The 25255-nt window shown below is 41.9% G+C and overlaps 1 protein-coding gene across 3 annotated transcripts in view; it reads left to right on the top strand.

Moving 5' to 3' along the window:
* SKA3 (spindle and kinetochore associated complex subunit 3) overlaps positions 1–25255 on the top strand; it is a 637733-nt gene that overhangs the window by 495659 nt on the left and 116819 nt on the right. For all 3 annotated transcript variants that reach the window (XM_085621582.1, XM_085621581.1, XM_085621580.1), the window contains one exon: positions 12650–12771. In XM_085621582.1, coding sequence (XP_085477708.1) covers positions 12650–12771 — 122 coding nt within the window. The remainder of the gene's footprint in view (positions 1–12649; positions 12772–25255) is intronic.

Genomic DNA, 25255 nt, shown 5'->3' with positions numbered 1-25255 from the left:
CCCCTTTTGCCTTACCAGTGCCCCTCGGGTGATCACAAAAGTGGCTTAGCCGCAGCTCATCTGCGGATGTCAGGGATTCCAGTCTTTCCCTACCTCAACAATTGTATGTTGAAGACGGCTCAACCCTGGCAGTCTTCTTCCATCTTCAGACTACAGTGAAACTTCTGCACTCGCTGGGGTTCACTATCAACATGCCAAATTCTCACCTGCTTAGTTCCCAGACGCTTCTTATGATCAAGCAGCGGGTCAAGGATATTCAGGCTATGATTCCATTGTTTCAACCTCTATCCTAGATTTCAGTGAGACTGACTCTGAGGCTGTTGGGCCTCATGGGCCCCTGTATTCTTCTTGTTACACTTGTCCGTTGGTATATGAGGGCTGTATAGTGGGACCTGACAATCCAGTGGGCACAGCATCAGGGGAATCTCCCCGCCATGTCCAGATCTCAGAGGGAACTGCAAAAGATCTGCAGTGATGGCTGGTGAACTGCAATTGGGTCAGTGGCAGATACTTCTTCCTTACCCAACCAGAGCTGACTGTAGGAACAGATGTGTTAGTTTTGGGCTGGGTTGGCTATCTGGGAGTGGTGCAGATCAGAGGACTCTGGTCTCCGGTGGGACCATGCCTCCACATCAATCTGTTGGAGCTCCAAGTGATCTGATTGTCATTAAATGCCTTTCTTCCTTCCATCAGGGGAAGGCTGTTTCCAAGTATTCATGGACAACACCTTTGCCACATGGTATTGCAACAAGCAACGTGGGGTGGGGGTGTGGACCCTTTGTCAAGAAGCATTGCACCTCTGGGCATGGCTGCAATGCGTTGGGGCATACCCTGGTAGTTAAACACCTGGTGGGTTCTCTAAACGCCAGTGTGGATGAACTTAGCCATCGATGGATAGAGAATCACGTATGGCATCTCCAGCCAGAGGTGGCACAAGGTCTATTGTAAGAATTGGGAGAACATTGGTTAGATCTGTTCTCCTCTGTTGAGGATGTGCAATGTCAGAAGTTTTGCATGCTAGAGTTTCGAAGGCTTCTCTTGCTTGGAGATGCTTTTCGTCTTGAGTGAAGCTCAGGCCTCCTGTACGCCTTTCTGCCTATACCACTCCTGCCAAGAGTTCTCAAAAAGATCAGGAATGACCAGGCCCAAGTTATATTGCTCTGAATTGGGCACAAAGAGTCTGTTATCCTGAGCTCTTAAGCATGAGCATAGGTCATGTGATCATGCTTCCTCTTTGGGAGATTTTTCTGTCACAGCAGCAGGGCAGGGCTCTGCACCTGAACCTGAAAACACTCCTTTTTGTGTGGAGATTGAAGATCAACAGTTGACAGCTTTCAACCTTCCACCCAAAGTCTGCAATGTTATCTTGGCAGCCACACGTCCCTCCACCAAAAAAGTATGTGCCTGCCTTTCGAGCAAGTTCGTGTCATGGTGTAGACATAGACAAGTTGACACTCTTTCTTTACCCTTTTCCCAGGTTCTATTGTTCATTCTTACATTAGGGCTCTGATTTGGGCATGTTGAAAGGCTATCTTTCTGCCGTCTCTGCATTTCTGCTGTTCCCATATCAGCCATCCCTGTTCAAGTCGCCCACTATACATAGGTTTTTGAAAGATCTCCAACACATGTTCCCACCTACATCCTTCATTATGCCACAGTGGGACCTTAATTTAGCCCTCACTTTTCTAATGTGTGTCCTTTTCGAGCTACCTAACTGCCCACTCAGGCTCCTCACAATAAAAACTGCCTTCTTGATGGCGAGAGCATCTGCCCGGAGGGTCAGTGAGCTACAGGCACCATCATCGCATCCTTCGTACCTTACCATCTATCCAGACAAACTGGTCCTTCAAACTGAAGCAGCCTTTTTAACGAAGGTGGTAACTCCCTTTCATGTATTCCAGTCCATCACCCTGCCTACCTTCTACTCTCCACCTCACCTCTCTAAAGAAGAGGAGAAACTCCATCAGCTGGACCATAAAAGAGCTTCGGTGTTCTACCTTGACCAAACAAAAGAGTTCCAGGTGGACAATCAACTCTTTGTGGGGTACGTCGGAGCCAAGAAAGAGAGGGCAGTGCAGAAAAAGACCATCTCACAATGGATTGTGCTCTTCATCAAGATATGCTATGCCATGGCCAAAAACCAACCTCCTGAAGGTTTCAAGCTCATTCTACCAGAGCAAAGTCTGCAACCACTGCATGAGCTCACAGAATACCTGTCCTGGATATCTGTCTGGCAGCAAAGTATTGCTTGGGTATCTATTCCAAGGTAAGGAATCTGCGGCTAGTAGTCTCTATCAAATGAACAAGTTGCTGACCTTCGGTAACGCCTTATCTAGTAGAGACTCTCCCTCGCCGCAGATTCCTTACCGACCCACCCATTCTTCACGTTCTGCTGACGGATTTCAGAGCTAAGAGTTATTTCACATTTTAAGGGCCCTGATTAACACAGCATTGCTCAGCGCACTTTGTGGCTCTGTCCTTCTGGTGTGAAGAATCATGAAAAGAAACTGACATCAGTGTGGTGGGGTGGCGCCTATTTGGCACCATGCACATCTCTTCAAGCACAGTTTACGCCACTGATGCCATGCGGAGCTGAACGATGCCACCTACTGGCACTCAGGGGTACTGCTCACGAACATTTTCTGAATCCAGTCTGACACCTGGGGATTAATCCAAGGTAAGGAATCTGCAGCTAGAGAGTTTCTCTATAAGATAAGGCGTTCCTGAAGGTAAGTAACTTGTCTTTCGGTAGTACTACTAAGAGTGGGTTTGGGCTACACCCATACGTTGGTTATCTTGAGTACAGCATTCGATTAGACTGAAGTAGTGTGCTTCCTCTGTAAAAGATTTTCTGTATTGCACTTTTTGCCTTGTGGTAAACGCAAAGTGTTGGATATGGTGGCAAGTCATTGATGAAGGCTATTTCCTGATCTGTTTGTTATGAAAAGCTATGATAAAGACAGTAGGCCTAACGTGCTTATTGTGAATAGCATATGTTAAATTGAATAAGCATTTAATAGCAGATTTTTTAAATTACTTTGTATTCAAGCCTGGTGAACGGTATTTTGTTACCTGGAATCTCAGATTACTGTTGTAGGCAAGAGTTTTAGTATTGTTACCCTGTCTGACAAACCATGGCAATAGATTTGTCAGGACCTTTTGCAAGGCCTTTTTTTTTTAATTTTGTATAACTTTGTAATTTTATGATTGCATGCCTGATGATTGTCTTGTGGGGAAGCTTATGCTCAGTACAATAGGCAGTAGTTTGAATGGTGACAAGCAGATGATAAAGCTGTAAGCCTGAGTGTTTTTTTGAAAACAGTTATTTTGTATGCCATCAGTACGATCTGTACAATATCAAACAGTTACAACACAGGCAGTAGGCCTGTTGTATTTATTATGAAATACATATGTTAAAGAAAATATGTCCATAATGGTAGATTTTTTTTGCCACATGTTAAAGCCTGCAGAAAGGTATTTTGTTACATTATATATCATGGATTACCTTAGTGAGCAAAGACTTTGGTGTCGATTACCCTCTTTAACAAGCTCGAGGGGTAGACGATTTGCACTGTAATAATTATTGTAATTATTGCTAGAATCTCTTTGGAAGGCTAAACCGGCTTAATTGTGTGCCATAACCTTGTAATAAAAACAGTTAAAAAATGCATACATACATCTATATACATACATATTTATTTATTTATTTATTATTTAAATAAATTAAATAAATAAATACAATAAATATACATACATAGAGTGCCACTCACTTGTTCAGCAGTGCGCTACAATCACCAAGCAAATGTGATCATTGTAAATGTAATTGTTATATTAGGTTGGTTTGTGCTATAAGCTATACTTCCCTATTAACTGCCACAAGGCTTCCTTAATATATTCACATCATGAAATTACTGAATTCGATACTTCACTTTCAAGCTTCGATGCTTTTCCCAAATGCTTTAGAACTATGCACGCACACCGCTCAACTCTTTGACTGCTATACAAATTCCACTCGTTTATCGGTGACTTTTTCATTTTCTGGCCACCATATGCGGTGACATTGGCACGTGCAAGCAACCAGATTAAGCAGGCACATGCTCGATTGGGTGCAGCTTCTGTTTTTTTGCTACATTCCTGAGGCAATTTTGCAAGGCATCTGGGATAATTTTCAGCGTCTCTTCCAAGGATACACATTCAGAGCCATTTTGGGAATAGGTTATTATCTGAACCAGAAAGCGTGCATGCATTCTTCAAAGTGACTATTGCCTCAGGCATTCCGTCTTTTGAAAAGACATCCTTGAGAAAATTAATAACCTCCTCAGACCATGTTTCATTTACCATCCTGATGTCTGACCATTTTGTGTAATAGTAAACCATCACTTGCGTTTTTGTTATTCAATGCCAATTCCAAATGAGCCACAAATATCTAAACGAAGTTTTTTCCATGAACCATTAGTGACTTGCAAATGAACAATAGGAGGCTCTCTTACTACATACAATTTGTCATACTGCATGCAATTCCTCACACATCTTATCAAATCTTGATCCATTCCGGGCCACCAAAGATCCATCCTTGCCTCCTTCTTCCTGGATGTCATGCTGCCATGACCTTCGTGTAATAAGGATGTTATTCTCTCACTAAAGCCGGCACCAGTAATCTGTCACCTCAATAAATCAGATGATTCCAACCAGATTAGTCTAGTCTAAATTTACACTAATCCGTGCATTTATTAAACTTCTTCTTCCACCCATGGGGCAATATATCTTTTACACTTGTCAATACAGGATCTGTCACTACATTCTCCCATTCTTCCTTTGAAATCCACCCTTAGAAACTTGATCCACACTTGCCACTAGCCAGTCTTTTTCGATGATCTCCAATGGAGCATCCAGTGGTAGCCTTGAAAGGCAATCTGCAGAAACATTTCTAACACCAGGCACATATTTCATGTCAAATATATATTCTTGTAGACTGAAAAACCATTTTGCTAGACTTGTAGTAGCCTTGCCTGCACCACTCGTAGAGAAAATATTAATCAAAGGCTTGTGGTCTGTCCTTAACTCAAACCGACATAGATTCCTCTTTCACAGCGGCTTTGCATACACGAGAAAAAGACCCTGTTTTCTTGCAGCGATAGCATTTGACATTTATAGCTAGACAAGTGGGAGATGATGCGATATGTTAGAAACTCCCACATCTAAAAGACTACCCCATTCGCTTCTGCTTCAGCATTCTCAGATTCATATACATCACACTTAAACTCTGGTTTTCTTGGATTCAATACCTTAATGTAGGTGGAAGTACTCTTTTGACAATGGTAAACCCTTTTTGCCAATGTGGGTTCTTTATCTAAATTTAGCAGTTTCTCTTGGACTTTCAAGTTTGTGGTTCTATTTATCAACTGATTTCGAACAATCTCATTTGTCAAATCTTTAAATCTACATGTAGCTTCCAGTATGCGGAAACAACCAAAATATTGCTCATTGCTTTCTCCTGCAAGTTAGACTATTGAATAAAAATGGTCATTTCTTGCCCTAATTATAAATAAACATGTGTTGCCTATAAATAGCAGAACAGGCAGCAGGAGATACTCTAATAAAATCACAACCAATGAAAAAAAGAAATCTCTGTAATACTCACATGAAGCGCATTTCATTTTCTGTATTCCTTGCGTTAAACGCCTTTCACAATATAAAAAGTCAGCAAATCAAAGGAAAAGCAAAGGTTTTTGGGGTCCTTCACTGATGTGCACTTATACTTGCTGCCATTGAAAAAGGAATGACTTTCCTGTTCTGTTGAGACTTATTTATTTTGTAGGTAAGATGCAATCAGGAAGACCCGGACCAAGTCCCATCCACTTCATCCCTGCTACAGCCTCTCTTCAGTTTCATATCCACACATTCTGAAATTCATTTCCCACATCACATCAATGCAGGAAAGGATTCCATATTAGAATATAGCCTTCTAGCCCACCGTAGCGGGCTATACCGGCCATTAAAGGCCCATTCCAACGTTAAAGACCTGAGGCGAAGACCTTTAAAAGTTGCGCAAATGCATCTTTTTGCAGAAAGGTGTAGCATCTACTTTTCTTTTGTCAATATAGCACATGTTATTACACACAAATGTTAAATGTATAAAATTCACTATCAAATCAAGATGAATCCTATTTCATAAATCTCATTAGTTTTGCTTATATGTAAATGAAATTTACAAAGGATTAGAGGTAAACTCAATAACATGAGAATTCACCATGTACACATTTTCTAACACACGTTAATAAAACAAAATACTTTATCAGTTTAATAAATCACAGTCTGTATTATAAAGAAATGTATCTAGTCTATATCTTTTTCTGCATGCTTTTACGATGCAGTAACTAGAAATTCTATTTTCTTCATCATGTTTTGTGAATGTGTAGTTGGTGCACGTTTATTACTCTATCATGTTAATTTTTTTATTGTCCTTAAAATATAATTGTAATTTCCGTTCTATCAGTTCCCAGGAACAGTTGTGAAAGAAAAACATTGGAATGTTGATGCTCCGGGCTTCTACCAGCCATTAGAAAGCCGGAGCACCCCATTGCTTCAGTGCTCAACATTCCATTGTTCTAATACAACTTATTGTATGTGACAAAATTACTCTGGGTTATTTCAAATTAGATTATTTTCTTCATAGGTGCATTGTATACAGGAAGCAATCGTGTTTTGTTGTTTACACTGCAGCATGCTATTTAAGTTTCAGTCAAGACTCAAATGCAAGTCAGGTCTGTTGGCTTTGCCGAGGCTTGTTTTGTCAGGGTCTGTTGCTCTAGACCAGACGTCTTCAATCTGTGGGGCGTGACTCCCAGGGGGGCCGTGGAGTCCTGGGAAGGAGGTCGTGCATTCCCCAACCTCACTTGTGCCTGGAATCCAAAACTTTTGTTTTCGTCTTGGAAAAAGATGGCTAATTTCGTTTGTTAAAATGCTCCAGCTGAGTGTCCTGTTCTGTGAAAAGATTTTGTGCCAGGGTACCTGTTTGCCTGAAAGAAATGCAAATGTGCCCTGTTAGTTAATCTGCCAGTCTAAAGGCTGCTTGCGACCTGTGAATAGTTAGAAGCTTTGTGATGACAAAGATTCGCTTTTTTTTTTGTGGTAGTGCAAAGCGTTTACAACTGGACTGTGAAGTGCTTGCTTTTAATCAGAACTGTATTTACACAGCCCTTAGTACCCCTAAGGAGGTGTTGAAGGGACAGATATGTATACAAAATAGCATGACATATGCCCTGGTATTACTAAAATCTACATTTTGGAAGCACCATTTTATCATAAAACTATTTACAAATTTTGTATCAGTCTATCTTCTACTGTGGGTAATGCAAGTATAAAATATGACCTACATATTCATAGTGCTTTTTGTCACAGGCTGTGACCTTGTAGCACTAAAAATACACAAGCCGCTGTTCTCCACTGAACCAACCAAGATTTAAATTTGTGGCTCTCTGGTTACACACAGACCTCTGCAGTGCATTAACTAATAGATGTGTCATAATGTACAGTGCATTTCCCATTGAGTAACAACTTTTTAAAATTTATTTTTCATTAACGCCGCCCATTATTTCATATGTAGGTGCCTGAAAATGAATGACCTAAAACTTTTTTTGACTCTCCGGCGGCACAAGCTTTTCAACCATACCTATGAGGCAGCACAAAGTATCCCTACATGGCTTTGTATGGCCTCATAGATATGAAGCATGGCAAAGCGTAGCAAGTCACTACATTGCCTTACTCTGCGTCAAGGAGGAGTTCCATGAGCATTGCATGGGGGTTCCCATGGATTTTGATGCAGCCCCATATTTACAAAATCATGTAAAGCTGGGGCAGCGCCAAAATTGTACGCCTCCCCAGGGGAGGCGTAACGAGGAGAAATGTATTTATTTCCCCTCATTTTTTCCTCTCTTCATTTGTGTGCTGCTTTCTGCAGCTCCCATAGAAGGAGGAAAATGGCTCACTGGATTGTTTTTGTGAAGGAAGGTGACCCTTCCTGCTAAAAAGCAAACCTGCCCATGTTGGTGCCTCGCAGCAATTTGTGCGCCAACGCAAGGGGAAAGGACAGGAATGCACCATAATTTATAAATATGGTGCATTACTGCCCGTTGACATTTACGTAGGGCAGCGCAGCAAGAAGACATTGTGGCGCTGCCCTACGCCAATTCCTCATAAATTAGATCCTTTGTATTTAGCTACACCTTGGACCACACCTCCTCGCTCACTGATCTTCCGTTTTCTAAACACTGTTTAATATGATTTCCCCACCATAAAAATTATTTGCTGTGGGAATTGGGGGCGCTTATGGTTGTCGTTGATGAGAGTACCAGGTACTAGAAATTTTTGGCAGAGGGGGGTCCTTGCGCCTAAAAAAGTTTGACAAGGGGGTTTCGGCATCAAAAAGTTTGAAGACCTCTGCTCTAGACAGACACACACTAGCGTTTCATTAAGTGATTTTCTGTCTGAGAAGAGCAATGCACAATGGATTTCTTCAGTGCTATAATGGTATAATCAAACTTTCATGAATAATTTGCTAAGACTTTCTGCATCTCATCTGTGTAGAAAGATTTGAAATTTCATTTCATCCGGAGTGGTAATATCAGGTGATCACGACGCTATTCTGACCATAAAGATTAAATTTGCTTGCACACATAAATGGCTTTCTAAATTTACTATTCAACATGGCAGCATACACATAAAAATGGCTGCCAATTCGCATTTACAGCACTGCATCAACCTAGGTTTACTGTGCATTCTTCATCAGGGGACTAGCTGGGTGAGATCAAGACAAGATTTGATAACGGGGTGTCCACTCTGAAGGTAAAGGGATTTCCAGAGGGGAGATAAACCTATACAATTAAAAACCGAAAAGCTGGAAAGGAAGAAATGACATAAGTTGGGGACTGTAGCTGGTTGTGATCAGGAAATAGAATCTGTAAATGGAAACTACAAGATAACAGGAGTACTACACCAAAGGAGTACAAGGGAAATGATAGACAAACCATCATAATTGATAGTTTGTACGGTCCTTCGATGGTGATTTGTCTGTGAGGTAAAGAGATTTTACAGGAAAGCAAGGAGCAAATTAATCTCAAGGTTCGAGGGGACAGACAGCAGCTACTATGAGAAAGAGCGCTAGATGATTCTATGTGCCAGAGGCACAAGCCTGGGAGTCTAACAAGCACCCTTGCTAACACTGACAATCAAGATTATAGTAGAAATCCACACGAAGACAAATGAGAACAGTGGAGAAAATACAGAAATGAGAACAGCAGGACTGGAGGTCAGGTTCACCACTGGAATACACTGAACACAAGGCAAGGAGTTTACATGTAACAGGACAGACCAGGAAGAGTGCAGACAAGACTAGGAATAATAAATGACAGAAACTGAGAGGCAGGATAACAAGAGATGAAAAAAGAATCAAAAGTCAAGCCTGGATACAGCAGCAAGGAAGCAACAGCAGGAGGAAACTCGCGAACCAAGGGGCATATTATCAAGACAGGCGATAAAATTATCGCCGCTTTAGCGGCAGAAAACTGCTGCTAAAACGGCGATAATGGGCTTGATAATATGCTCTATGGAATTCCAATGGAAGCCCATGTTAAATGTCCTTCACTTCTAACATGGGCTTCAATTGGAATTCCATAGAGCATATTATCAAGCCCATTATCGCCGTTTTAGCGGCAGTTTTCTGCCGCTAAAGTGGCGATAATTTTATCGCCTGTCTTGATAATATGCCCCCAAGTCCGTTGTACGCTGCTCCACTTTAGTCTCTCATTGCTGAAATAGCCTCAAGCTCTGGGGAGGAGCACAGGAGCAGGATGTGACCCAGGTGCAAAGAATAAACCAGGTGCAAGGAATCGGGAACCCGTGAATGAAGGGAAAGGCCGAACTGTGGCTTGTGAGAAGGAAGACCAGGAAAACTAGGAGGCACAAGGCAGGGAATAGGAAAGCCAGGAATGGAGTGCTGATCAGGAGTCAACAGAGAAAAGTCCAGAATGCAGATAAAACAATGGTTACAATAAACTTTGGATCTAAGAACCAAGCTAGTGAACAGAGAACCACCACCAGGACGTGATTTAGGAAGGGTCTAATGACAGAGGGAACTACAAGGATCATAATGCCATAAATAAGGCTCCCTGCTCTCCGTTTTTAATGATTTTCACAAATAACTACAGACATAAAGCCATTTATTTTCTCATCTGTATTTTTTTCCCAATGTGTATAAAAACGTAAATTGGGTGGCTTTTTGAGTGATTCTAAATACTGTCTGCCATGACTGCCAGCCAATAGCTGTGTGGACTGATGGGTAAGGGTGTAAAAAAAAAAAAAAAAAGTGACTTTAGTAACTAGGCTTAAACAGCACTAGATATGCACGAGGTTGATAACAAAATGTGCATAGTTTCATATAAGTGCATTGATTTATCTTCTGCAGGTGTTCATATCATTGAACCCTTTGAAGCATGAGCACGGTAAAATAAATGTGGAAATATAATAGTTTCTGCTTCATTTTTTCACAAACCCCAAAATAAATATGGATAAATACAGATAAAATTAGTAAAAAATAAATATGGATAAATACAGACGGAAATTTCAACAACAAAAATAACATAACACCGCAAGCCCTAGTCATAATGCATCAATGGAAGTGTGACAAAAACCTGGACTGTAGGGTGAAGAGAAACTAAGGTCTTGAGTACAGGTTTAGGTGCTATTTAGGGCACCTGGGGCCAGATGTACGACCATTAAGTTTAGCGAGTTGCAAATTGCGACTCGCAAATTGCGACTCGCTAAACTTAATGTACAACAGTGTCTCAGACACTGTTTGCGATTCCAATGGGGTCACAAATTGCATGCCTCATGAATATTAATGAGGCTGTCGCAATTTGCGACCCCATTGGAAATAGCTAGCGTTCCCAGAGATGGTGGCCTGCTGGGGGTCAGCAGACCACCATGTTTGAGACTGCTTTTAAATAAAGCAGTTTTTTTTTTAAAACGCAGCCCGTTTTCCTTAAAGGAAAACAGGATGCATTTAAAAAAGAAAACTGAAATTTTTCAGTTTCATTTTTTAAGGGCAGACAGTGGTCCCTGGAACCACTGCCTGCTCTTAAACAATATTTATGCACCCATTCACAAAGGGGAAGGTGTCCCCTGGGGACCCCTTCCTATTTGCGAGTGGTTTACCAAATATTTGAATTAGGTGGTAAACTGCAAGTGTTTTGTGGCCGCAAATGAGGTTGCAAAACAACAGTACATGGCATGGTGGCTCGCTATTAAGAAGGGATGCCCCTTCCTAATAACAAGAGTCGCAAATGCAATTTTGCGAGTCAGTGACTCGCAAAATAGCATTTGAACATGCCTGGAACCTTTTTTTAGGTAGCAAACGGGTCGATCTTCCATTTGCAGCCGCAAAAAAGGATTGTATATCTGGCCCCTGATAAATAACAATACCACGGGGTGCGTTATTTATCAGGTGCGCTAAATAGTGCCTATTATGAGTTTATGCGCAATAACATGCAGATTTTGGTGTTTAACGCACTTAATCGGAATGATACGGTACATACTGTGTGCTTTTCCCCTGTTAAATTTTGGCCAAAATTTAACGAGCCTTGAGGTGTTTAACGTATCTGCTAATTATTGAATACCTTAAATATCATTTAACTTCTAACTCCAACCTGTGCGTAAACACAGGTTTACGCACAGGTCGGAATTCACTAACCACATCATAATTCGGCCCCAAGTATGCTGAGAACAGGTGTATATATTGTCCTGTTTGGATGTAAAGACTTTGTCCCAAAGGGTCTTCGTTGTAAATTCCTGACATCCTCAACATTTTGCTCCATATAAGTGCTTCACTTTAAGACATATTATGAATTCATTTATAGTGATGAGCCTACTTTCCCATGTGAGCATCTTCCAAAGCACTAGGAAGGTAGAGCTGTGAAAGACCTTCTACTCAGACCTTCCAGAAAGATAGATTCTTAGCCTTGCGAGACAACCCTCTCAGTTGGGCGGTAAGCTCTCCGTTTCAGCACTGACCACCTTCTCGTTCTAAAGATGGCTGTTGCTTCCTGATCTTGTATGGTAAGGATTCCCCTAAATTGGCAAAACCAAAGAACGCACCTGTTAAGCAGATGTACAACCTTAACTTCCTCGGGTCATTTGCTGATCACTGACGCCATCACGCATGACGTCATTGATAGTCAATGTTGTTGCTGGTTACATCAGCAACTACTATCTTGTTGATCTCGCTGAGAGAGAAGACATGAAAACGCAGAGAGAGAAATGTAATGTAGTGCTGTCAAATCTATAAAGGACAGAGAAGAATCAACACTGCCATTTGTGTACATCTCAGCCTTCCATTTACTGTGGTTTTGAAAAGGTACATATGTCAAAATGACATGAATATTTTCCACAACTTTTTTATTTTTTCCACAACTTGCTCATGCTTTTTTAAAATAAAAAATACATATGCAAAACTCTTGAACTTAATTATTCTGTATTCAAGCTTATCACGTTTACCAGATCACCTTACTTTGTGAGAGTCAAAGACAAAATGCTTACACATCTATGATCTACAAGCTTTGTGGCTTCTAATTTAGCTTAACTTTTTTTTTATAAGGATCTTTCTGTGAATGAACAAGGACTAATGTTTGACCCAGAAATAGAAGCAAACACCAACGCCGAAGCTTCTGTAGGAGATGAAAAGCAGATGAATTTGGAATACCATGACAAAGACAGCGGGTGAGATTGGGGGGAATTTAGATGACAGATCACCTAAATTATTAATGTTCTAAATTTCAATGCCAGTGGTTTTCAACTTCCATTTTCGTTAAGTTCTTAAAATCAAAATCTGTGAATGTTTGTTTCACCTTGACTATCTGTGGAACTTCACAACGTGCATATAGTGAAAATCAACACTTTCTGTAACATTCTCTATCTAAAGGCAATCTACAGTTTCAGAAAACTTTAATAATGGCAGTCTACATAACAAAATGAACATTTCAGAAGGCAGTTACTTCTTTCTTTGGGTAGTTGCTTGCTCTTAGCTCAATATAGAATCCTGGTTTTGAAGCTTGCCATCTGATGTGTTCTGTTCAGCTTGATGGTGTGTTCGCGAAAGGTGGGCATAGTTCATGAAGTGATAGAACTACTGGCCACTATGTAACTGGGTATTTTCATGAGCCCAGATATCTCCTTTTCTGCGTTGCAGTTAGGAAGCCGATGGGAAGCCCTGCAGTGCCAACTAGTCTTTCCCAGTAGTAGCGGAAAGGCAGAGGGAGCATTTGCGGATGGTTACATTTGAAAGTGGTGGAGCGTAAAATGATTGTCATACTGCACCGTAGCGAGTGAGCCCAAACAACCCAAGAGGGATTCCGGGGGGTTCTCCCCCATGAAATTTTGAAAAAGGAGTGGAAAAAGGTGCATATTCAAGCAAATTTGAGAAAGCAGGAAGGTTAATAAAGCAATTGTGAAAGTGCAGTTATTACATTAATAAAGAGATGTCATATAACATGGGTAGCTGCTTATTCAGTATAACCACAGAGCTTCATAACCGACTTCGAGATACAATGCATTTCTGAGTACCTCACAGATGTTTTTTATTTAACAAACAACAAAACAGGTCGCAAACTAGCAGCATTCAACATATTGTTTACTTTTTGTATATAAAATCAGCACGTCTGTCTTTAAGAGCAGCAAACTTTTCAATAACTTGAACGTTAAAGTCTGGGATTCTTTCAACTAGGTTGCTCTCTATAGAGAGCATTGCCAAAGCATTCAGTCTTTCCTCAAGCATGGTGTTCCTCAGGAATGTCTTAATCTTGTTTAAGGTGGAAAAACATCGTTCTGACTCTGCTGTTGTCATAGGAGTGGTAATGCCAATTGTTAGTAAAGCCACTGTCTCGGTAAGTGACTTTTCCATATTAAGTTTATGAATTAAAGCCAGCAAAGAAATGGCACCAGTGGCCTTCCGGTATACACTCATTCTGTACAGTACAGTCAACTCAGTTTTCAGGTCCTTTTTGTTGAGCATAGGATAAGCTTCCACAGCCTCATTCAGAGCATGCTCAGGGAAGGATTCATCATATTTTGCAAAGTGTTCACTTTGCAATAATGCGGCACTCACCAAATGTTTTGTGAAAGAAAAACGTTCTTGTGCATGCACAATTACAATTTCACATATCCCCTTTGCAATTCGGACCAGACTGGTGATGTTTTTTTTGCAGTTTGAAAAAGTAGAATCCTCTGGCAGTTTGCTGTCTAAATTGTCAACCTCATCTCTCACTTTGCTTATGCTTTCGACAAACATAGTGGTATATCTTTGCACAGAGACAGTATCTATCTCTTGTGCTTGTAACTGCTAGTATAATATGTCGACAGATAACATTATCTCATAAAATAAGAACAGAAAGAACTGAAACTCTGTCTTGTAGTGTTCTAGCAAAGCCACGAGCTTCACTCTGACTTTTGTAAGCAAAGTCAGCATTGGCTTCTGTTGCATCAAAACATTTCTAAAGGTCCTCCCTATGCTGATATATTAGTTTGACTGTACGTATGTTAAAGTTCCAACGAGTTGAGGATCCCCTTGGAACCCCTTTGTCCACAATCTCCTGAAGTGCTTCCGTTATTTTGGGGAAACGTGAGAAGAATGCTGCCATGCCTCCTACATCCTGAAAGAAAATTCGTGTCTCGGAGATCTTTGATACTGCCTGTTGCATAATAAGATTACGTTGGTGGGCGTAATGCACATAATGAGCATAAGGGCACACATCTCTAATTCTTTTCTGTACTCCACCAAGGCTTCCACTCATTACGATGCACCATCATAGCTCTGTGCGCTAATTTTTATTTTATTTTTTGAAGCAGCGCTGGAAAAATTACGCTCAGTTGACGCAGTATAGCTGCAGTAATTGTTTCTGCACTAGAGTCTCTTAAATGTGTGAAACCATAGAACCTCTCCACAACTTTACTGTCATTGTCAAGGTACCGAAAGACTAATACAGACTGTGTTTTTGTGGCCACATCAGTGGTGTCATCAGCCTGAATAGCCACAAAGTCTGTGTTTTCCAACTCTTGGACAATATGGCTTCTCATAATTTCTAGCATACACTCAAGGAGTGCCTTTTGTATAATTTTAGAGGTGCCCTTAAAGACTGTAGCACTTGCTAAATGTGCTTCCATTTCCTTGTTTATGCTTGCTATTAAATCCACAAGGCCTCTGACAATTCCAGGATTTGAGGAACTTTCTGATTCATCATGGCCTCACAATGCCAGTTCGAAAGCTCCACAGAAACAAATGCAATCAATTATTTTTGATCGTAATCAACAATGCATGTCACTTTGTTTTGTAGATTTTATAATGATCTGAGAAGAAAGTGGTTAGTGCCAATTTTAAAAATATGGGGCATTCGACAATGTCGTCCTGCCTATATGGCCCTCCAACTCCTTGATTATGAATGTATAATCCTAAATGTCGCCTCTTTTTTAAAGAAAATTATTAAACGCCGGAACCACCTAGACTTGGATCCCGCTGTTAATAACGATAGAGCGTCTTCTTAACGCTACCCACACGTATTGAAAATTAGAATATGAATATTAATACTTTGTATGATAAATAGTATATGTATCAAAGAGCTTTTAATCAAATAATGTACTGTATATTGTTCTTCCATAATGCCCCCTGAAATATGGAAACCAAAAATTGTGAGATATGTATTAATGAATTAGTAAGCTTTTATGGTTTTCTTTTTTCTTATGTGACAAAAAATCGAACAAGGCATATTCCTACTCAATTACACCATAAAAACTAATACATAATTTAAATGACGCTAAGGCGGATTTTATTAAAAACAAGGTACCCTACGTTGATCTGGGAATATCCCCCAATGCACCCTAATTTTGCTGGTGGGGGCTCTTTATTATTATTTTTTTTCCGTCCTATAGTGACATAAAATATATAAAACTTGATTACGTAAAGAAAAATGACAACCAATTGATTACCTATCCATTTAAGATTGCGATTTTGCACATATTTTTACTCCGTTGGTAAAACTGGACATTTTTAAACAAAACCTTCTTTTTAACCTATGTTTTTTATTCATTGTAAATATACAGTACTAATGTTTAATGTAAAACTGTATATGCTTTTATGGTTTGTGAAATTTTCTTACCGAATAAAGCTTTTTCTGATCTGATCTGATAGTATGTGTCTATCCCTATCAACTGCTTCATTGTGTTTCTGTGTTGTTTTGCGGTATGCATGGTTTATGTGCTGCTCAATTGGTGTCTCTCCCAACATTCCCAGTCTCGTCAGGTTTTCCATATGCTTTCTTGTGTGTGCATGCTTCTTTATTTTGTCAGACAAATGCTTCAAGTCTGTTACTCCTGGTCTTGTCCAAGAAAAGTCACCATTAAACAGCAAGCAGGGGAAGCTGAACAGAGATTTTCTTGACGGGCACCCTGTAAGCCAATTAGCTTTTGTGTACCAGGTGTTTGAGAATGCACGTTTGTAAGATTTTCCTCTGTCCTGGGTAACTTGTTGTAGTTGTAGGTCAGGTCCTAATTCCTTTATATGTAGTTTCTCTTCTAGTGGTCGTGCATGGAATGACATTGTAATTAGCTGTTCTACTGTATTTATCATGCCAATGCTGGCCTTCCCAATATTACAGAAACCTGTCAATAATCAAAGTACAGCGTATAAGGTTTGGTGCAATAATATCAAATTTTAGTATAAATACATATATCTTGTGTATTATCGCAATATTTCTCCAACAGCTCCCCTTTAGACAACATGACTGCTAAAAATACAGCCTTACTGCCTGCTGCCTCTGTGGTTGCTGAAGGCACTGAAACAGATACTGCTTGAGGACCTTGAACAAGGCAAGGGATAGATAGTGCCTTTAACAACCGTTATTGCCCAAAGCACAGGGCTAAGGCTATTAGTAAATTCCATCCACTGAGGGGACAATGTTCAGAATGTGCACCCACCCCAACGACCATGTAGAGTGACCACATACATAGCCCTAACTCCAATCTAAAAAAAATATAGCATCAGTTTCCTTACCTTTAACACTGGTGTTTGCTGGGTCGTAGCCAGGGTGAAAGAGCAGCAAAGGAGGTTGGGGCCTCTTGTTCTTCGCCAACAAATTGCCCAAAAATTAGGTAATGGCTGTCAGGCTTTACCAGGTGCTGAAAATAAAAATATAACAATTTATTTTTCAAACATTAGGGTGATGAAACAAACACTGGAGGAAAAAAACATAACGCTCCAATTTTTACCTTGCAGTTTGCATGCAGCTCTTAGATAACAGTTAATAGCTCACTGTTCTATGTTAGGATTTTAACTTACAAACTGCAAGTAACAAAAGGATCTCTCTGACAAAAGCAGTGACTCACTGACCTATTTACATCATGTGCATTTTGTGATCTGCATCAGGTACATGTTATTTGCAGCATGCACATTAACCTTCTGCGCTACCTTTCCATGACTCGAAACTTCCACTATACAAAACACAAAACTACTTACCCCAAGTTGTTTCTGGCCAAGAACTTAAGTTGAGGAAGTGCTTCCGAGCTGAGTACGTACCTGCGCTCACACAGGTTGTAACTTGCACCACATGTTTTCGGAGTAGGTGACAGGGCACACGGAACAGAGCTGCATGTATTTTAAATGTTGTAATTATGCTGAGCTCTTCGGTTAATTGGCCTACCTGGTTAATTGGCCTACCTTAGTGGCTAATGCTCTTCTTCGGTATTGTCTGAAGTGATTGTAAGGCCACTGTGCATTGCTATTTTGTCTGTAATTAAATTAGCTAACAGGTGTTTCTAAAAAGGGCAAATTGAAGGCCTCAGTCCTTTCACAGGGCATTGGCAAACCTCCAAAAAGCACCAGTAAAGCTGATAATACTAAGTTTGGAGAGAATGATTTGCTAATTGAGGGAGTGGAAACACTTAGTCCAGACACATTATCTCCGGGGGAAGATAGACCCGATTCAAACACCTGTGTAGCCCCCCACATTAATCTAAGTGATGATCGTACAATGGTCTAAGGAGAAAAACCCATGGGCACAGGGTTACGGAAAAAAATGTACAACTCCGAACTGGAGAAGAAAAATGAAGGGTGCACCCAGTGTCTGTTCACTTCACACTGCCTCTTCACTGCACCCAGTGTCTGTTCACCTCACACTGCCTTTTCACTGCACCCAGTGTCTGTTCACCTCACACTGCCTCTTCACTGCACCCAGTGTTTGTTCACCTCACACTGCCTTTTCACTGCACCCAGTGTCTGTTCACAGATCTCAACGCCCCTGCATGCTCACTATGTCTACTGCATGCTCACTCCATAAAGTTACTGTGCTTCGCGTGCACTGCCAGTTCACTGCACTTGCTCCAGTACTCCAGCACATCCTACCCACGTTTCATCTCAGTCCCGGGGGTGAATGAATGAAGCCCGGATTCTGCAGTAGTATGAATGAAGCCCCGGTTCTGCAGTTGTGTGAATGACTGAAGCCCGAACCTGCAGTAGTGTTGGAATGAAGGGAGCCCCGGTCCTGCAGTAGTGTTAGAATGAATTCAACCCCGATCCTGCATAATGTAAATGAATAAAGAGCTGGTTCTGCAATAGTGTGAATGAATGAAACCCGACTCTGCAATAGTATGAAACAGTGAAGACCCGGTCCTGCAGTAGTGTGAATGGAAGAAGTTCTGGTCCTGCAACAGTATGAAAGAATGAAGACCCGGTCCTGCAGCAGTATGAATGAATGAATGATGCTCTGGTCCGGCAGTAGTGTGAATGAATGAATGAATGAAGCCCCTGTCCTGCAGTAGTGTGAATGAATGAAGAGCCGGTCCTACAATAGTGTGAATGAATGAAACCCCAACTCTGGACCCGGGCCTGGCTGATCCTGACTGCGCAGGCCTGTGCCCTGTCTGTGCTTGCTTAGCCCAACCTGATCATCGACGATTATCTATTATAGATAATCGTCGATGATCGGGTTGGGCTAAGCAAGCACGGACTGGGCGCAGGCCTGCGCAGTCTCGCCTATGGCGATCAGGCGCCGCCAGAACTTCAACACCTCCAGTCTTGCTGCCAGGCCTGTAACTTACAGGCCTGGCAGGAGGAGGTGTTGAAGTTCTGGTGGTGCCTGATTGGCATAGGTGTGCAGGCCCGCGGCGCAGGGGTCAGGGATTCGCCAATCGCCCTGGCCTACACAAGGAAAAGAAACAACTGAAACTCAGGGTCCACCCACACCCAGCCAAGCGGCGGACTCCGACTAATGTTGTCTTGAGTTGACTCCTACTTTTCAACACAGAGATCAGATTCTCTCTCAACGTGAACGTCGATGATCAGAATCTTTTTTGGAGCGAGGAGGAATCAATGTGATCACTGTGATATGAAGTACGTCACTCACCAGTGGCGGCTGGTGACATTTGAAAGTGGTGAGGCGTAACATTATTGTCGTGCTGCACTGCGGCAAGCGAGCAAGCTCGAACTACCTACGGGGCGTTTGGGGGTGCTCCCCCACCCAACAAAACTTTGAAAAAAGAGTGGACAAACTGTGAATTTTTAAGCAAATTTGAGGAAGCAGCAAGGTTAATAAAGCAATTAGTGCTGGGCCTAATAAACATAGATCGGTCAGTGCACCTCCCCTCCCCTCACTTCACACAGCTTTGCTCTTGTACCTTCACCCAGCTCCACAGAGAACCATGCTCACTCACAGGTGTACACACACCTCTCTACTGGGGATTGCCAAGTAGACAGACAAATACACAACTAACAAGCAGACACATCTCAGTCTTGAAACTGTAAAGCAGAGACGCCCAAACGGATTTTAGAATAGGAATTATAATGCAGATAGTCAGACACTCAGCCTCCTCCCCCCTTCATCTCAAATGTTCAAGCTTGTACCTCTGAAACACCACACTGCATTCTAAAAGCCAGGAAGTAGTTAGGGGTATTAAAATATGTTTAAATAAATACAACCATTACTTTTCCATCAACATATTGCATGTTTTATAAAATGGTGCGCTGTTAAAACAGTCAATACAGGTACAACCCATTAGGTCTGCCTATTTCCTGCCCATTCTCTGCTACAGGGTTATACCAAATCACTCCACAAACACTGGCAAATATGAAACATTATGCGATTGTACATGACAAGTCTTTCACCTAATTTTGACACCATTTACACGGCCAGTAAGGGATTGGGACCTATTTCCCCCCCCCCCCCCCCTACTATGCACTTTGAACAACATAGTAACACCAGTGCTCTCATCAAAAGGATTATATCCTTAGCATGTTGTGCCCAGGGTCTTTCATATGAAAAGGTGTAGTTGCAAATAAGTAGAATAAATGTGGAACCTGTAGTGTGAAAATAAACACACCAGTACACACCTAGTAATTTATTGCCACAACGTAATAAATGCAGTTTAATGGAAGTCAGTTTAAAAAAATAGCTAAAGTTCATATTGTTCAGTAACATTTTGGCAAATGCCCCTTAATATTCTGAACTATAGACGTGCAAACAGTCAATGATTGTTCATTTCAGAGAAAAAGTTAGAAGAACAGAAAAGCTGGTTGTATTTTTCAATGTTCAAACAGCAGCTTGAATTCTGCTCCATGGTCTGCCTTTCAAGCTGTCTGCTGGTGCTAGCAGGAGGTACTGTGACATGAGAATTGAAGTGTTATAAGTTATTTCAGTTGGGTATCTACATCCTTTCCTTGTAACAGGTACTAGAGATGTCACAAACAGACTAATAGAACATTGGGCAGCTTTTTATAGAGGGGTTTAAGGCTTCCATCTCTTATATTGAGATTTTAGAGAAACTAAAATGCACAGTGGCCAAAGGAATGGTTTATTACTGTGCATACTGCAGGTATATGCGAATCATTTCAGAAGGAAACAGAAAAAGACTCTACATTGCTTCTGAAATCTAAACAGCAATAATTGGAAAATATAAAGCCTTCAAAATTATGATTAGCAGCTGCTGCCCCTACTGGGAGAGGGAATGAGTTTGTAGTTACATAACTTGCCACCCTCCTCGGAAAGGAAGGACAAGCAGCTCTTGAAACGCCAGTCACCAGTGTACTTGTTACAGTTCACAAAATGTGAAACCACTGTCAAAATGGTCAAACTGAACATTTTGGTATTCAGATGGTGAAATGACTTATTGATCGCTTGTGCAGAATTGATCAAATATTTCTAGAAGCAGTTAAGTGCTCTGCATGAAATGTGGTTCTGGTCGTGTTCCACTGTACAGATTGCAGGGATCCACACCTTTAGTAGTGTTCACTAATTGGCACCCTGAGCAGTTATCTAGACATAATGGAAAGAAATGAATAGGGATGCAGCTGAACCACCCTCTTCAGTCTTGTAGGGGGGTACTCCAGTTTGGGGTTGATACACAGCTAATTAGCAGGGCAGTGTTTGTTGGAAATTCTTGTGCTTTCGATTTCCATACAGTGGCTAATGTGTAGATAAATGCATGACTTGATTCCCAGGAGCTGATATAGTAGCTTTATAGGAACACTTCATTCCCTGCACCAAGAGGTATTTAAACTAGGAGAGACCTAAATTCTTCATGTTTGTTTTTCAGATTTATTATTTTTACTTTCACATGCATCATTCGAAAGATTAGCAACATCTATGTTAAAGTTATAAATTAAACCTATCTTAAAATCAAATATTAAAATGCAGCAGAACTTTAACTTTCTTAACTGATGATGCCACACATTAAAAATGCGAGTTGGTTACCAAAGGACATGGTGTTTGAATTTAGTGAATAGGACGCTTGTGCTTCAGTGTGAGATTCTGCATCACTGTGACAAGGAATAATACCAAAAATATATATAGTGGAGTATACACAAAATCCAATAGGCCACTGTACAGCGTCTCAGGAGAAGCAAGTAGGATGGATTCCATCATGCAGTGAGCATAACATAATGGGAGACCCAGTGGTACGTTGGGCACCAAATTAGTGAGTTCTATTCTCTGAACTGCAGTCTAGAAACCTGAACTTTATTAGAAGGACTCTCGTTAAAGGCATACAGTTGTTTAACTATCTGGAATACCAACCGGGGCGGCAAGGTGGGTTTACCACTGCAGGTTTGCTGAAAGAGTACAGCACCATCTCAACAAGTCTGACAGCCAATCCTATTGGTGCTAGGAAATGTGGACACTTCACAATCTGAACCAGCAATCCACTGTACACCAGCCAAAGCATACAAGCTACAAACAATGGCCAACCTGCAGCATACATTAGTAAAGAATTAACATGTAATATCAAAATAAAGTAAACTTGAAAAACAGAGCGAATGACGAATCCATCCCTCATGTTCACACTTAAAGTCAAGCGGCTGCAGCAGACACAAGCAAAGAGTTTTAGCTGATTGGGTGTGTGAGGATACAGAAAGTACGGGGCAAGGGGCTTGGTGTGGGCAGTGGTGCACTGGGCCCGATGCTACAGCGATGCAAGCGGCCTACAACAGTCAGGAGGAGCTTCGGGCAGGAGCTGTAAGAAACGGGAGCAAGGGAGGCAAGAAGTAGGGTGGTACTGGGCAGCAGGCCCTTGGCATGCGGATGCAGCCAGTAGGGTGACTGATTGGAGCATCCCCTGCAGAAGAAGACACGGGGACTGGGTCAACGATAGGCTTGTGGTGCTACACGCAGGAAGCAAACTATCAGTACTGGGGCAGGAGGCAGCTGGCAGCATGCTGGGCAACGGCAGGCATGAAGATATGGGACACCGGCTGGAAATTGTCCCAGAATAGCGACATGCAGGGGGTCTGGAGATGCAAGGGGTCTGGAGCCACAGTGGGGCTGGAGCTGCAGGGGCATATAAGGCTGCTGCAGGACAGGCAAAGAGCAGCAGGAGGGGATATGGCTGCAGCAGACGCTGAGCGGTTAGGGATGCAACAATGACAGAGTCAGTAACAACTGCAATAGGAAGCATTTGATCACGTCACCAAAGGTGGCATAAGCACGAGAAAGGGAAAGGGCACTGGGCTGCAGGTGCATGCTTATCTGTGCCTGTCCGTGCAGCAGGCACACGATTCTCAGTCTCACTATGCTGAACACTGGCCTACGTGCACATGTCACCAAACTCTTTTAAACGTGAAAAAAGAGCCCTGATGCACAATACAATTCATCTGTGCCCGGCGCCCAGCACTAACTCTGCTTCCCACTGACATGAGCGTCTGTCCCAACTCCAGCTTTAAGTGCGACGTTCTTCCCAACGCGTGGACCTGATCCACAAAGCACAGAGCTCACCTCAGCTACACAGAGGTGTGCACAATGTTCACGGAAATGCCTGACTTGATTAACTGTTATAATCTGAACCCCTCTCAACAATGTAATGGTTCTGAGAGCCTTCATCCCCAGGGAAGAGACTCCTCACAGACTAGGATAGTCATCGCTTTACAGGCCCGCCTCAGAGGTCTCTATGGGACCCACAGGTGACCCGCTGAGCCCCAGCATAGTTAACTCCGCCTTTCATCATTCTTATGTTGATTAAATATCTACAACTGCGTAGAGTGATAAGAATAACACCCATTCAAAAGTTAACATGTATTCTAGGCATAGAATAATTGACTGTCCCGCTGGGCAATAACAAAGTTAATCATCCTACCCCGTGATATCAGGTCCTATATGCAAAGGAGGGCCCATTTTGAGGGTATTTTAATTTTAAAGTTAAGCTATTATTATTACGTATTATTTGTAAAGAGCAGCTGACACCCAGAGGTCTTGGCACTAAGGCGCTATAAAGAAATCCTGGTGACAGACACGAATAGAAGTTTAGCGAAACAGAAAAGTTTTCAGAGAATGCAGACCCAAATGCGCCCGAATAGCAGGAAAAGTTAAAAAAAAAAAAAAAACGGGCCGGTTTGTTCAGGTTCTTCAGCACTCTTAAATACAATTTACAATTACAATCTGTACTTGCACTTTCCTCAGGGCATAGGACGGGGTGGGCCAGTATGGAGTGACAGCAGGAGCGGCTTCCGCTCAGAGAGCTGCTAATGTGGCCATAGGGGCTTATGGCACCAGGTTGCCTCCGGGTGGGGCTGGCTTCCAATATGTGGCAAGAACTACAGAGGACCCGGGAGCTGCCAGCCACAGCATGCTACCTTTGCAGACCTATTACCACAGCCCAGGGGCGGTGGGTGAGATTTTAAAGTGGTGGGGCGCAAACGAATTAGCATCCAGCACCGTAGTGAGCGAGCGCAGCGAGCGCGCCCGAACCCCAAAAGGGGGGTTTGGGGGGGTTACCCCCCCCCCCCAAGAAAATGTTTGAAAAAAAAGAAGAAAAATCGTGCATTTTCAAGCAAATTTGAGAAAGCAGGAAGGTTAATAAAGCAATTGTGAAAGTGCAGTTATTACATTAATAGATGGCATAACATAGGTAGCTGCTTATTCAGTATTACCACAGAGCTTCATACATTCTGTCCTATTATGCTCAGGTGCTGAATTCAGACTATAAGACTCATGGAAATCTCAGCTCTAAGAGTAGAAGAAGTTGCACAGCAGTGTAATGGTTGCCAGGCTCGTTCCGCAGGAGCGTCAGGAACTTGAAGAAAAGTCCACAGTCTTCCCCTACGGCCTTCCGACTCTATTAGACTCTAGAGTAACGAATGGCACGCAAGGGGAAAACAGGGAAACAAAACAAGGAAAGGCGGGGGAAGAAAAACAGTCTTACAACATACTGAATATTAGACTCTAGAGTAACGAATGGCAAGCAAGGGGAAAACAGGGAAACAAAACAAGGAAAGGCGGGGGAAGAAAAACAGTCTTACAATATACTGAATATAAAAGAGGCAGCGCAATGCGCTGTTACCGTGATTCTGGTTGAGCTGAACTTTGTACACACACTTCACATAGGTCCACGCAAGTACCCCAAATATAAATGGTATAAAGGTTTTCGCAATTTGCCAAGGGGAAAGGTTTGATAGGCAACACAAGCAACGAATCGTTCACCCTGCGGGAGACAGGCCAGGCCAGTGAACAAAGATGAGCAAATCTGTGTAGTCTCCAAATAGAACAAACACTACAAAACTTTTAAAAACAGAGATAACAATGCATTTCTTACCTCAATCAGAATTTTTTGTATTCAAACAAGTAGCAGCATTCACTTTTTGTAAATGAAATCCGTACGTCTGTCTTTCAGTGTAGCAAACTTGTCAATTACTTTCATGTTGAAGTCCGGTATCTTTTGGACTAGCTTGCTCTCTACA

Source organism: Triturus cristatus, chromosome 8 (assembly GCF_964204655.1).
Source record: "Triturus cristatus chromosome 8, aTriCri1.1, whole genome shotgun sequence".
NCBI classification, from domain to species: domain Eukaryota; kingdom Metazoa; phylum Chordata; class Amphibia; order Caudata; family Salamandridae; genus Triturus; species Triturus cristatus.
The sequence above is the reverse complement of the archived record's forward strand: the minus strand, read 5'-3'. Positions and strand labels throughout refer to the sequence as shown.